Source organism: Branchiostoma floridae, chromosome 14 (genome assembly GCF_000003815.2).
Source record: "Branchiostoma floridae strain S238N-H82 chromosome 14, Bfl_VNyyK, whole genome shotgun sequence".
In the NCBI taxonomy this organism is placed as follows: Eukaryota; Metazoa; Chordata; class Leptocardii; order Amphioxiformes; family Branchiostomatidae; genus Branchiostoma; species Branchiostoma floridae.
The window spans coordinates 6,589,378-6,602,704 of NC_049992.1; the positions used below are offsets into that span (position 1 = coordinate 6,589,378).

A 13,327-nucleotide genomic window follows, 5' to 3' on the forward strand; every position below is an offset into this window, starting at 1 on the left:
TCAGGTGTTGACGACAATCTTGAGAAGTCCTCTATAACAACGTTATTGAGGTGGCGGTATAATGGCAACTGGTGGTATTATGCAAATGTATGTTTAGAGGTGAGAGTAGGTAAATCAAATTTGTATGCAGCTTGAACGTTTCATGATTAGTAGCACAAATCTGTTTTGTTACACCATGAGATGGTTTACCATGCATGTTTGTAATACAAATAAATACAAACAAACCCATTTGCCGTGTAATGTATAGAACCCGTTTTCAGATGAATACTTAAACCCCTGACTCTTTCCAATAGATCGTCTTCCCAACTAACATGTACGGTGGCTTCTTTTATCACTCATTTTTCTATGATAGATAATCTAAGGGTTTGAAGGTCATGTAAAGTTCGCTCGTCACCTGCGAAATAGCTGTTATATATACCCGTATATAAGTTTTTATTCGGTTTGAAATTCAACTTCGGCGTATATCGCCCAGCCAAATCATGTCTTAGTCAACTAAGGAATTTTAAAAATCATGACGCAGTTGAACCGATTACAATCTGTCTTACCTGTTAACCTGTTGTACGACGAATTCTAAGCTAAATGCTACTAATAGTACTATCAACTGATTGCCAGTCGAGCTAAGACCTGCCTTTTTTACGTCGTTCGTCATGATAATGTCAGCAGTATCACAAGCAAGCTGTGATGCTTATCGACCTCACATTTGACATGATACTTCGGAGGTTAAGCTTCAATAGTTCACATGTGACCTCCCGCGTCAGAGTTGGAACCGTTTGACAGCTCAATGCCTCAGGATGACGGATGGGTACGTGTGACCTCACATGCGGCTCTCCCTGTCAGAAGTAGAGCTTTGACAACCAAAACGTTTGCCTCGGGGTGCCCGCATCTAGCCAAGGCCACCTGGCTCCATATGTTCTACTTGTTGATTGTCTTGTTCTTCTGTTACAATGACTGTGAAACTATCAAATCATACGCGGATAACTTAATGTTTTTTTGGTGGAGATGTTCATTTGATTCGAAGCTCAGATTTTGTGAGCTCTGTGTTATCTTTTGAAACAGCTTCATTGCGCCACCATATTCCTTTGTTAAGATCTAACATTTGTGTTCTGAAAAAGAATTGAATACAATACTTTTTTCTATTTACAATTTGATCCGTGTTCACCATAGTGTTGGAAGAAAGGTTAGCATTATATTTATGATCACTAACAACAGGGATACGCTTTCATGAAAACGGTTTGTCCCATTAGATGCATCATCAACTAATAAAAATACTGCAACTTGCAAAATGTGGTTCTCCAATGTTATTCTGTGTTGTTGTAGATGGCGTCTGGACTAGTCGGTCACTGGCCACTGAATTCTAAACATGGCGCCCGTGACGTCAGCGGCTATGGTAATCACGGCGTTCAGTTCGACACGGGGTTGGCGCAGGGGCCGGGGGGAGAGACTGATGTCGATGGAGCATTCTACTTCAAAGGAGCTGTTGGTAAACAATTATAGTTCTTTTGAATGTATTATAGTCTTGCAACATCTTTGATTCTGTGGGGCACACATGACGCGGTGAAAATCCACATGTCTTCTGTTTAATAACTGTTGTTAGATTTGACAAAAGCAACGTGACCCTCAACATTCCACACACAGGTGATGCCAGATCCAAGTTGTAGATTGTGAATGTTTTAACCAACATGAATTTACTCCTCGGCATGAACATGAAGAAAACAAACTGTAAATGATCCAGTAAAAAAAAAACATTACAACATGCAACGTTACTTATGCTTTATGTAATTTATTTTTTTAATACCGAAGGCTCTAGGATCGAGTTTCCCAACAACGGAGCCCTGGCCCCAACATCCAACATGACCATGCAGGCCTGGGTCTACCCGGAGGGGCTAGCCGTCTCGCCCATCTTCAGCTACCAAACGGACCTGAAGAACGATCTCTACAAATATGGAGTCACCTTTTGGTTCCATAACACTGAAAGCAAGCTTTCTGCACAGTGAGATTTATTTCTCGTCACGAGATACTTTTTCGTCACGTACCCTTCTATAGGCTATCTATCCGAACTCATTGGGAGGCATATGTCTGTCTGTTTCTGTTTCTGGTATGTAAGGTCACTGTAAGTTTGAAAAGACCCTCTGGATTGAGAGAAGTGGAATATATTCTGGTCCATATAGTAGGTCACATAGTGGTTGCATGAGTAAAAAATCAAAGAGGACAACTGAAAGAAAGGAGAAATTAGTTTAGAGATGGATGTACAGAAATGTAATTGACCCGAATTAGGACTTTTATTGCGTAATTAATGATCTTATTATTATTTCTTATGTGGTATTTTTTGGCATGACCAGCCCCGGGTTAATTTTAAGTCGGATTTAAAATCATCTTGGTAACTAATAGCCACTGTACTATGTGACCTGTCCGTGAGAGGTACCCCGCCGGGACAAATTTGGGGCTTTGGGGCCAGCCAGAGCTACATCCCCTACGGGTACCGCTACAAATATGAGCAAAACATAGCTAAGGATGTGGTTGCATTTCAGTTCTTTTTATTTCAATGTCTGCAGATTCGTTGACCAGGGTGGGAAATCATCAGCAGAAGTCAAAGCGGATGTGATGACGGACGGAGAGTGGCAGTTCGTGACGGCCACCTACAGCAGTAAGACAGGCCTGGTGAAGCTGTATAGGAATGCCGAGGAGGTACAATGCCATTCCAAATCATTATACTATACGTTTCTCTCATTTTTTTTATTCCACATTTAACACAACTGCTGACTGTGCAAACAAAACAATTTTTGGTTTGATATTCTTGATTTATATTTGCTGGATGGTTTGAATACTTTTGTTTGTTGAATAAAAGAAAAACCTTTGCCTTCACCTTCGGCATGGAAACTATGTTTTCGGTTGCTTATCTCTCTTCTCTTCTGTGTGTCCGTCCGTGAAGACGATTACTCAAGGATGCATCGGCGGATTGTCTTGATATTGGGGCAAGTTTTTATGAAACCAACAAATGTTTAGTTTTTGCCAGGTTATGTTTCACCAGGTTAACATCAATACGTTTATAAAATGTCTCCATGCAGGTTGCCTCCGAAGAAGTAGGGGTTCTGGATCTGGCCACCAAGTATCCTGTGTGCATGGCCGGCAAACCGGCAGACGTCAATGGTAAAGAGGACAAGCGCTGCTTCAAGGGGCGTATTGCTCACATGCAGGTACAGCTTGTCTCGATCCTCAACTTTTCTTGTCCTGCTGAGTCCATATATATATACAGGTTGCACATCTATAATGCTTGTACTCGTATGTGTGTCCAGTATCTTTACGGGTTTGGGGTATTTCTCACTAAAATGCGGCATACCGCAGCAAACAGAATCATACCGAGAAGTAAATCTGCAGCAGCAGCACTGAATAGATCAAGTTTAGCGGGACAAGATTTAGAAAAAATCCATATCCACTTTTAGCAATGATGCTGAAAGTTTTAAAAAGAGTATCAATTTATAGTTGATAGTATGAATATATATATACAATATACTGCTTTTCCCTCAGGTGTACAACACCGCCCTGACCCAGGAGGAGATCAAGGAAGTCATGGACCGTACCAGGGGGGTACGTGTGACCTCACATGCGGCTCTCCCTGTCAGAAGTAGAGCTTTCTCACACGAAACGTTTGCTTCGGGGTCGCCACATCTAGTCAAGGCCGCAGAACTTCATACGTCTTACTTGTTGACTGTCCTGTTTCTCTGTTACAATCATGACCGAACATCTAACAACTAATATGTGGATAACTTAGCTCGGATTTCGGTCTCTGTGTTATTCGTTCCTTTTGAATAGAGCACATAGACTAGTAACTTCATTGCGTCACCATAATTATAGTAGCTAAGAATGTGTCAAGAAAAAGAATAGAATGCAATCTTGTTCTTCAGAGGATGTCGGTTTAGATCTAACAACTGAAGTATTTGAACCCAGTAGAACCATCGTTAACTACTATATGTGCTGTCGGTTGCAAATGTAATTGTCGAATGTTATTCTGTGTTGTTGCAGATCGCGTCTGGACTAGTCGGTCACTGGCCACTAGATTCCAAACATGGCGCCCGTGACGTCAGCGGCTATGGTAATCACGGCGTGCAGTTCGACACGGGATTGGCACAGGGACCAGGGGGTGAGACTGATGTCGATGGAGCATTCTACTTCAAAGGAGCTGTTGGTAAACATTTTAAAACACATTATAGTCTTATCATAGAAGTCCATCTGTTTTAGTAGTAATCGTAGTATAACGCTTAAATTTCTTCCAACTCAAAGGTATACACGGATCAATTCTTTAACGACCACTGTCACCTTCTTCAGTAGAAGGCGACAGTGATCGTTGAAAATTTGATCCATATGTACCTTTGTGTTGAAAGAACGTTGACTATATTATAGTCTTGCCACACCTCTGATACTGTTGAATGGACCGTATGACACATGGAGCAGTGAAACCCCACATTTATTCGGTTAACTGATTTAAAAGTCTACAAAGGCATCATCATCGCCAATATTCCACACACATGTGATGCGAGGTTTACAGCAAGTTATACATTAATATTGTAGATATTTTAAACAACATGAATCAAAGTACTCCTCGGCCTTAGGCAACAACATCAAGAACGAACTGTACAATGCTCCACCATCTAAAAAAAGGAAATGTTTAAATATGCAACGTTACTTTTGCTTATGCAATTGCTGTTGTGTTGAAAACCGAAGGCTCTAGGATCGAGTTTCCCAACAACGGAGCCCTGGCCCCAACATCCAACATGACAATGCAGGCCTGGGTCTACCCGGAGGGGCTAGCCGTCTGTCCGATCTTCAGCTACCAAACGGACCTGAAGAACGATCTCTACAAATATGGTGTCACCTTTTGGTTCCATAACACTGCAAGCAAGCTCTCTACACAGTGAGATATTTCTTCGTCACGTAGAAGAACTTAATTGCACGACAATTGTACATGATACAATATATGGCAACAGCCATTACATAAAGTACAAAATCGAGGTATAGGATAAAGCTTAACAACCTAGTTAACATAACTAAAGGGCTAACATAATTCTCTGAGATAGTAATACAATGAAGTAGGCTAATCATCAGTTTGGGTATTCTTTCTAATAGCATAACGGTCCTTGATATATTTACCTATTATTGCATTATCGGAGTTCTGATATCTAAAGATATATACAAATTTGTTAAAAATATGACCAAAGCATAGCCATGAGTGTTGTTGCATTTATTGTTTTTATTTCAATGTCTCCAGATTCGTTGACCAGGGTGGGAAATCATCAGCAGAAGTCAAAGCGGATGTGATGACGGACGGAGAGTGGCAGTTCGTGACGGCCACCTACAGCAGCAAGACAGGCCTGGTGAAGCTGTACAGGAATGCCGAGGAGGTTCCATGTCATTCAAAATCATTATAACAATACGTTTCCCTCATTTACCTTCGGCATGGGGACTATGTTTTCGGTTGCCTTTCTCTCTTTGTGTATCTGTCCGTGAAGACAATTACTCAAGGATGCATTGCTGGATTGTCTTGATATTGGGAAAGTTTTGATCAAACAACAAATGTTTAGTTTTTCCTGTTTGTGTTTTATCGGGCTAACATCAGGACGTTTATGAAATGTCTCCATGCAGGTTGCCTCCGAAGAAGTTGGGGTTCTGGAACTGGCCACCAAGTATCCTGTGTGCATGGCCGGCAAACCGGCAGACGCCAATGGTAAAGAGGACAAGCGATGCTTCAAGGGGCGTATTGCGCACATGCAGGTACACCTGGTCTTGATTCTAAACTTTCCTTATCCTGTTGAGTCCATATATACACAGGTTGCACATATATAATGCCTGTACTCGTATGTGTGTCCAGTATCTTTACGGGTTTGGGGTGTTTCTCACTAAAATGCGGCATACCGCAGCAAACAGAATCGAACGGAGAAGTAAATCTGCAGCAGCAGCACAGAATAGGTCAGGTTTAGCGGGACAAGGTTGAGGAAAAATCCATATCCACTTTTAGCAATGATGCTGGTGAGCTTTAAATAGATTATCAATTTAAAGTTGATGGCATAAATATATATACAATATACTGCTTTTCCCCTCAGGTGTACAACACCGCCCTGACCCAGGAGGAGATCAAGGAAGTCATGGACCGTACCAGGGGGGTACGTGTGACCTCACATGCGGCTCTCCCTGTCAGAAGTAGAGCTTTCTCACACGAAACGTTTGCCTCGGGGTGGCCTCATCTATTCAAGGTCGCAGGACCTCATACGTCCTACCTGTTGACTGTCCTATTCTTCTGCTACAATCGTGACTGTACATCTAACAATTAATATGTGGATAACTTAGCTTTGGTCTCTGTGTTATTCATTACTATTGAACAGAACACAAAAACTAGTAACTTCATTGCGTCATCATATTTATAGTCGCTAAGAATGTGTCAAGAAAAAGTCTTTGAATAGAATGCAATTTTGTTCTTCAGAGGATTTCGGTTTAGATCTAACAACTGAAGTATTTGAACCCAAAAGAACCATCGTTAACTACTATAGGTGCTGTCGGTTGCAAATGTAGTCTCCAATGTTATTCTGTGTTGTTGTAGATGGCGTCTGGACTAGTCGGTCACTGGCCACTAGATTCCAAACATGGCGCCCGTGACGTCAGCGGCTATGGTAATCACGGCGTGCAGTTCGACACGGAGATGGCACAGGGGCCGGGGGGAGAGACTGATGTCGATGGAGCATTCTACTTCAAAGGAGCTATTGGTAAACATTTTAAAACACATTATAGTCTTATCATAAAAGTTCATCTGTGTAAGAAGTAATCGTAGTATAATGCAAAACTTTCTTCCAACTCAAAGGTATACACGGCCGGATCAAATTTTTAACGACCACTGTCACCTTCTTCAGTAGAAGGCGACAGTGATCGTTAAAAATTTGATCCATATATACCTTTGTGTTGGAAGAACGTTTAGCATTGTACTATATTATAGTCTTGCCACACCTCTGATACTGTTGAATGGACCGTATGACACATGGAACAGTAAAACCACACATTTATTCGGTTAGCTGATTTAAAAGTCTACAAAGGCATCATCATCGCCAATATTCCACACACATGTGATGCGAGGTTTACAGCAAGTTATACATTAATATTGTAAATATTCTAAACAACATGAATCAAAGTACTCCTCGGCCTTGGGCAACAGAATCAAGAACAAACTGTACAATGCTCCACCATCTAAAAAAAGGAAATATTTAAATATGCAACGTTACGTTTGCTTATGCAATTGCTGTTTTGTTGAATCCCGAAGGCTCTAGGATCGAGTTTCCCAACAACGGAGCCCTGGCCCCAACATCCAACATGACAATGCAGGCCTGGGTCTACCCGGAGGGGCTAGCCGTCTGTCCGATCTTCAGCTACCAAACGGACCTGAAGAACGATCTCTACAAATATGGTGTCACCTTCTGGTTCCATAACACTGAAAGCAAGCTTTCTACACAGTGAGATATTTCTTCGTCACGTAGAAGAACTTAATTGCACGACAATTGTACATGATACAATATATGGCAACAACTATTACACAAAGTATAAAATCGAGGTATAGGATAAAGCTTAACAACCTAGTTAACATAACTAAAGGGCTAACATAATTCTCTGAGATAGTAATACAATGAATTAGTTTCGGTATTCTTTCTAATAGTAGAACGGTCATTGATATATTTGCCTATTTTTGCATTATGGGAGTTCAAATATATCTTAAGATATATAAACATTTGTTACAAATATGACCAAACCATAGCTATGGATGTGGTTGCATTTAATTTTTTTAAATTTCAATGTCTCCAGATTCGTTGACCAGGGTGGAAAATCATCAGCAGAAGTCAAAGCGGATGTGATGACGGACGGAGAGTGGCAGTTCGTGACGGCCACCTACAGCAGCAAGACAGGCCTGGTGAAGCTGTACAGGAATGCCGAGGAGGTGCCATGTCATTCAAAATCATTATAACTATACGTTTCCCTCATTTTCCGCATAAAACACAACTGCTGACTGTGCAAAAAAACACTTTGCTTTTTGGTTTGATATTATTTCATACCTTCTTCTTTTCTACTTGCTGGATAGTTTTCATACTTTTGTTTTTGTTGAATAAAAAACCCTTTGCTTTTACCTTCGCCATGGGGACTATGTTTTCGGTTGCTTTTCTCTCTTCGTGCGTCTGTCCGTGAAGACGATTACTCAAGGATGCATTGGCGGATTGTCTTGATATTGGGGAAAGTTGTGATGAAACCAACAAATGTTTAGTTTTTGCCTGGTTGTATTTCATTGGGCTAACATCAATACGTTTGTGAAATGTTTCCATGCAGGTTGCCTCCGAAGAGGTTGGGGTTCTGGAACTGGCCACCAAGTATCCTGTGTGCATGGCCGGCAAACCGGCAGACGCCAATGGTAAAGAGGACAAGCGCTGCTTCAAGGGGCGCATTGCTCACATGCAGGTATACCTTGTCTTGATTCTAAACTTTCCTTGTCCTGTTAAGTCCATATAGATACAGGTTGCACATATATACGAGGGGTGATCAATAAGTTCTCGGCCTCACCAAGAAATAATAAGGACAACTCAAATTTTCATGCACAACATCATAGTATGAAGCCTTTTATCAATACCCACCAAATTTCAAATCATTGCAGTGATTACTTTACAGGCATTCGTTTTTGGCAAATCAGAAGGTAAGTGGCGAGAAAAAAGTGGTGTGAATTGTGATCAGACATGTGTGTGTCGAGTTCCCCATGCCGTAAATTAAGAAAAGACATTGTCAAGATATTTGATAATGATTCTCTTCCTTTTTCAAGCAAAAAAAATGGGTGTCTGCCTTCCAGCAGCGCAAATTGACCCGCACACTCAGGTCAGGTCAATTGTCCACGTTTTTTTCCTTCTCCCTTACCTAACATTACTGGGTGTCGCCTGCAAAGTAATGATCACAATAATTTGAATTTTGGTACATATTTATATAAGACTTTATACTTGACATTTATGCTTCGAAATCTGAGCTGTGCTTATTATTTCTCGGTAAAACCGAGGACTTATTGATAATCCTACGTACACGTATAAAGTCCTGTATAAATGTGTACCAAAATTCAAATTATTGTGATCATTACCTTGTAGGCGACACCCAGTAACATTAGGTAAGGGATAACGAAAAAAAATGTGGACAATTGAGCTGCCACCTGAAGTGTACGGGTCAAATTGTTTGATCACACTTCACCCTTCTTTTTCTCGCCACTTACCTTCTTATTTAGAAAAAACGAATGCCGGGAAAGTAATGACTCCAATGATTTGTAATTAGGAGGATATTGATAAAAGGCTTCGTACTACGAAGTTGTGCCTCAAAGGCAGACTTGTGCTTGTCATTTATAGATGAGGCCGAGGACTTATTGATCACCCCTCGTAATGCCTATACTCGTATGTGTGTCCAGTATCTTTACGGGTTTGGGGTGTTTCTCACTAAAATGCGACATACCGCAGCAAACAGAATCAAACGGAGAAGTAAATCTGCAGCAGCAGCACAGAATAGGTCAGGTTTAGCGGGACAAGGTTGAGGAAAAATCCATATCCACTTTTAGCAACTATGCTGATGAGTTTTAAATAGATTATCAATTTAAAGTTGATGGTATAAATATATATACAATATACTGCTTTTCCCCTCAGGTGTACAACACCGCCCTGAGCCAGGAGGAGATCAAGGAAGTCATGGACCGTACCAGAGGGGTACGTGTGACCTCACATGCGGCTCTCCCTGTCAGAAGTAGAGCTTTCTCACACGAAACGTTTGCCTCGGGGTGGCCTCATCTAGTCAGGCCGCAGAATTTCATACGTCCTACTTGCTGACTGTCCTATTCTTCTGTTACAATCATGACTGTGCATCTAACAATTAATATGTGGATAACTTAGCTCAGATTTTGGTCTGTGTGTTATTCATTACTATTGAACAGAACACATAGACTAGTAACTTCTTTGCGTCATCATACTTATAGTAGCTAAGAATGTGTCAAGAAAAAGAATAGAATGCAATTTTGTTCTTCAGAGGATGTAGAATTAGATCTAACAACTGAAGTATTTGAACCCAATGGAACCATCTTTAACTACTATATGTGCTGTCGGTTGCAAATGTAATTGTCCAATGTTATTCTGTGTTGTTGTAGATCGCGTCGTCTGGACTAGTCGGTCACTGGCCACTAGATTCCAAACATGGCGCCCGTGACGTCAGCGGCTATGGTAATCACGGCGTGCAGTTCGACACGGGGTTGGCACAGGGGCCAGGGGGAGAGACTGATGTCGATGGAGCATTCTATTTCAAAGGAGCTGTTGGTAAACAATTTCAAAACACATTATAGTCTTATCATAGAAATCCATCTGTGTTAGCAGTAATCGTAGTATAATGCTTAAATTTCTTCCAACTCAAAGGTATACCGGATCAAATTTTGATTGACCACTGTCACCTTCTCCAGTAGAATGTGACAGTGCTCGTTGAAAATTTGATCCATATATACCTTTGTGTTGGAAGAAAATTTAGCATTGTACTATATTATAGTCTTGCCACACCTCTGATGCTGTGGAATGGACCGTATGACACATGGAACAGAGAAACCGCACATTTATTCGGTTAGCTGAATTAAAAGTCTACAAAGGCATGATCATCGCCAATATTCCACACACATATGATGCGAGGTTTACAGCAAGTTATACATTAATATTTTAAATATTTTAAACAACATGAATCAAAGTACTCCTCGGCCTTAGGCAACAACATCAAGAACAAACTGTACAATGCTCCACCATGTAAAAAACAAGAAATGTTTAAATATGCAACGTTCCTTTTGCTTATGCAATTGCTGTTTTGTTGAATCCCGAAGGCTCTAGGATCGAGTTTCCCAACAACGGAGCCCTGGCCCCAACATCCAACATGACAATGCAGGCCTGGGTCTACCCGGAGGGGCTAGCCGTCTGTCCGATCTTCAGCTACCAAACGGACCTGAAGAACGATCTCTACAAATACGGTGTCACCTTTTGGTTCCATAACACGGAAAGCAAGCTTTCTACACAGTGAGATATTTCTTCGTCACGTAGAAGAACTTAATTGCACGACAATTGTACATGATACTATATATGGCAACAACTATTACACAAAGTACAAAATCGAGGTATAGGATAAAGCTTAACAACCAAGTTAACATAACTAAAGGGCTAGCATAATTCTCTGAGATAGTAATACAATGAATTAATTTCGATATTCTTTTTAATAGCAGAACGGTCCTTAATATATTTGCCTATTTTTCCATTATGGGAGTTCAAATATATCTAAAGATATATAAAAATTTGTTACAAATATGACCAAACCATAGCTAGGGATGTGGTTGCATTTAATCTTTTTTTAAATTTCAATGTCTCCAGATTCGTTGACCAGGGTGGGAAATCATCAGCAGAAGTCAAAGCTGATGTGATGACGGACGGAGAATGGCAGTTCGTGACGGCCACCTACAGCAGCAAGACAGGCCTGGTCAAGCTGTACAGGAATGCCGAGGAGGTACCATCTCATTCAAAATCATTATAACTATACGTTTCCCTCATTTACCTTCGGCATGGGGACTATGTTTTCGGTTGCTTTTCTCTCTTTGTGCGTCTGTCCTTGAAGACAATCACTCAATTGATCAAGGATGCATAGGCGGATTGTCTTGATATTGGGGAAAGTTTTGATGAAACCAACAAATGTTTATTTTTTGCCTGGTTGTATTTCATCGGGCTAACATCAATACGTTTGTGAAATGTTTCCATGTAGGTTGCCTCCGAAGAGGTTGGGGTTCTGGAACTGGCCACCAAGTATCCTGTGTGCATGGCCGGCAAACCGGCAGACGCCAATGGTAAAGAGGACAAGCGCTGCTTCAAGGGGCGTATTGCTCACATGCAGGTACACCTTGTCTTGATTCTAAACTTTCCTTGTCCTGTTTAGTCCATATATATACACGTTGCACATATATAATGCCTGTACTCGTATGTGTACATATAGTATATACAGTACATACAGTATCCATATCCACTTTTAGCAATGATGCTGATAAGCTTTAAATAGATTATCAATTTAAAGTTGATGGTATAAATATATATACAATATACTGCTTTTCCCCTCAGGTGTACAACACCGCCCTGACCCAGGAGGAGATCAAGGAAGTCATGGACCGTACCAGGGGGGTACGTGTGACCTCACATGCGGCTCTCCCTGTCAGAAGTAGAGCTTTGTCACACGAAACGTTTGCCTCGGGGTGGCCTCGTCTAGTCAAGGCCGCAGCATTTCATACATCCTACTTGCTGACTGTCCTTTTCTTCTGTTACAATCACGACTGTGCATCTAGTAATTAATATGTGGATACCGTAGCTCAGATTTTGATCTCTGTGTTATTCATTACTATTGAACAGAACACATAGACTAGTAACTTCTTTGCGTCATCATACTTATAGTCGCTAAGAATGTGGCAAGAAGATGAATAGAATACAATTTTGTTCTTCAGAGGATGTAGGATTAGAACTAACAACTGAAGTACTTGAACCCAATAGGACCATCTTTAACTACTATATGTGCTGTCGGTTGCAAATGTAATTGTCCAATGTTATTCTGTGTTGTTGTAGATGGCGTCTGGACTAGTCGGTCACTGGCCACTAGATTCCAAACATGGCGCCCGTGACGTCAGCGGCTATGGTAATCACGGCGTGCAGTTCGACACGGGGTTGGCGCAGGGGCCAGGGGGAGAGACTGATGTCGATGGAGCATTCTACTTCAAAGGAGCTGTTGGTAAACATTCTTAAAACACATTATAGTCTTATCATAGAACTCCATCTGTGTTTTACTTAGCAGTAATCGTAGTATGATGCTTAAATTTCTTCCAACTCAAAGGTATACACGGATCAAATTTTAGACGACCACTGTCACCTTCTTCAGTAGACTGCGACAGTGATCGTTGAAAGTTTGATCAATATATACCTTTGTGTTGGAAGAACGTTTAGCATTGTACTATATTATAGTCTTGCCACACCTCTGATACTGTTGAATGGACCGTATGACACATGGTGCAGTGAAACCCCACATTTATTCGGTTAGCTGATTTAAAAGTCTACAAAGGCATCATCATCGCCAATATTCCACACACATGTGATGCGAGGTTTACAGCAAGTTATACATTAATATTGTAAATATTTTAAACAACATGAATCAAAGCACTCCTCGGTCTTGGGCAACAACATCAAGAACAAACTGTACAATGCTCCACCATCTAAAAAAAGGAAATGTTTAA

General features: G+C 41.0%; 2 protein-coding genes and 1 long non-coding RNA gene across 3 annotated transcripts; all 3 read left to right on the forward strand.

The window, feature by feature from the left end:
- Positions 1 to 781: 781 nt before the first annotated feature.
- LOC118430055 lies at positions 782 to 3,084 on the forward strand. Its single transcript, XM_035840761.1, has 5 exons — positions 782 to 802; positions 1,318 to 1,480; positions 1,801 to 1,990; positions 2,553 to 2,666; positions 3,066 to 3,084. The coding sequence occupies exons 1-5, from the start codon at positions 782 to 784 to the stop codon at positions 3,082 to 3,084; spliced, it is 507 nt and encodes a 168-aa protein (XP_035696654.1).
- Positions 3,085 to 3,145: 61 nt separating this feature from the next.
- LOC118430405 lies at positions 3,146 to 4,112 on the forward strand. The gene is made up of 3 exons (XR_004832849.1): positions 3,146 to 3,194; positions 3,526 to 3,585; positions 4,021 to 4,112. It is a non-coding gene; the product is annotated as an uncharacterized LOC118430405 (long non-coding RNA).
- Positions 4,113 to 5,760: 1,648 nt separating this feature from the next.
- Positions 5,761 to 8,532, forward strand: LOC118430056. The gene is made up of 7 exons (XM_035840763.1): positions 5,761 to 5,766; positions 6,096 to 6,155; positions 6,590 to 6,752; positions 7,301 to 7,490; positions 7,837 to 7,969; positions 8,353 to 8,481; positions 8,524 to 8,532. Exons 1-7 carry the CDS (start codon positions 5,761 to 5,763, stop codon positions 8,530 to 8,532), a joined length of 690 nt encoding a protein of 229 aa, XP_035696656.1.
- The last annotated feature ends 4,795 nt before the right edge of the window (positions 8,533 to 13,327 follow it).

Coding starts and splice junctions, on each gene's coding strand:
- LOC118430055 (XM_035840761.1), top strand. CDS start 782: ATGCCTCAGGATGACGGATGG. Junction 1,481..1,800: donor CTACTTCAAAGGAGCTGTTG/GTAAACAATTAT, acceptor TTAATACCGAAG/GCTCTAGGATCGAGTTTCCC. Junction 1,991..2,552: donor GAAAGCAAGCTTTCTGCACA/GTGAGATTTATT, acceptor CAATGTCTGCAG/ATTCGTTGACCAGGGTGGGA.
- LOC118430056 (XM_035840763.1), top strand. Junction 6,753..7,300: donor CTACTTCAAAGGAGCTATTG/GTAAACATTTTA, acceptor TGAATCCCGAAG/GCTCTAGGATCGAGTTTCCC. Junction 7,970..8,352: donor TGTACAGGAATGCCGAGGAG/GTGCCATGTCAT, acceptor GTTTCCATGCAG/GTTGCCTCCGAAGAGGTTGG.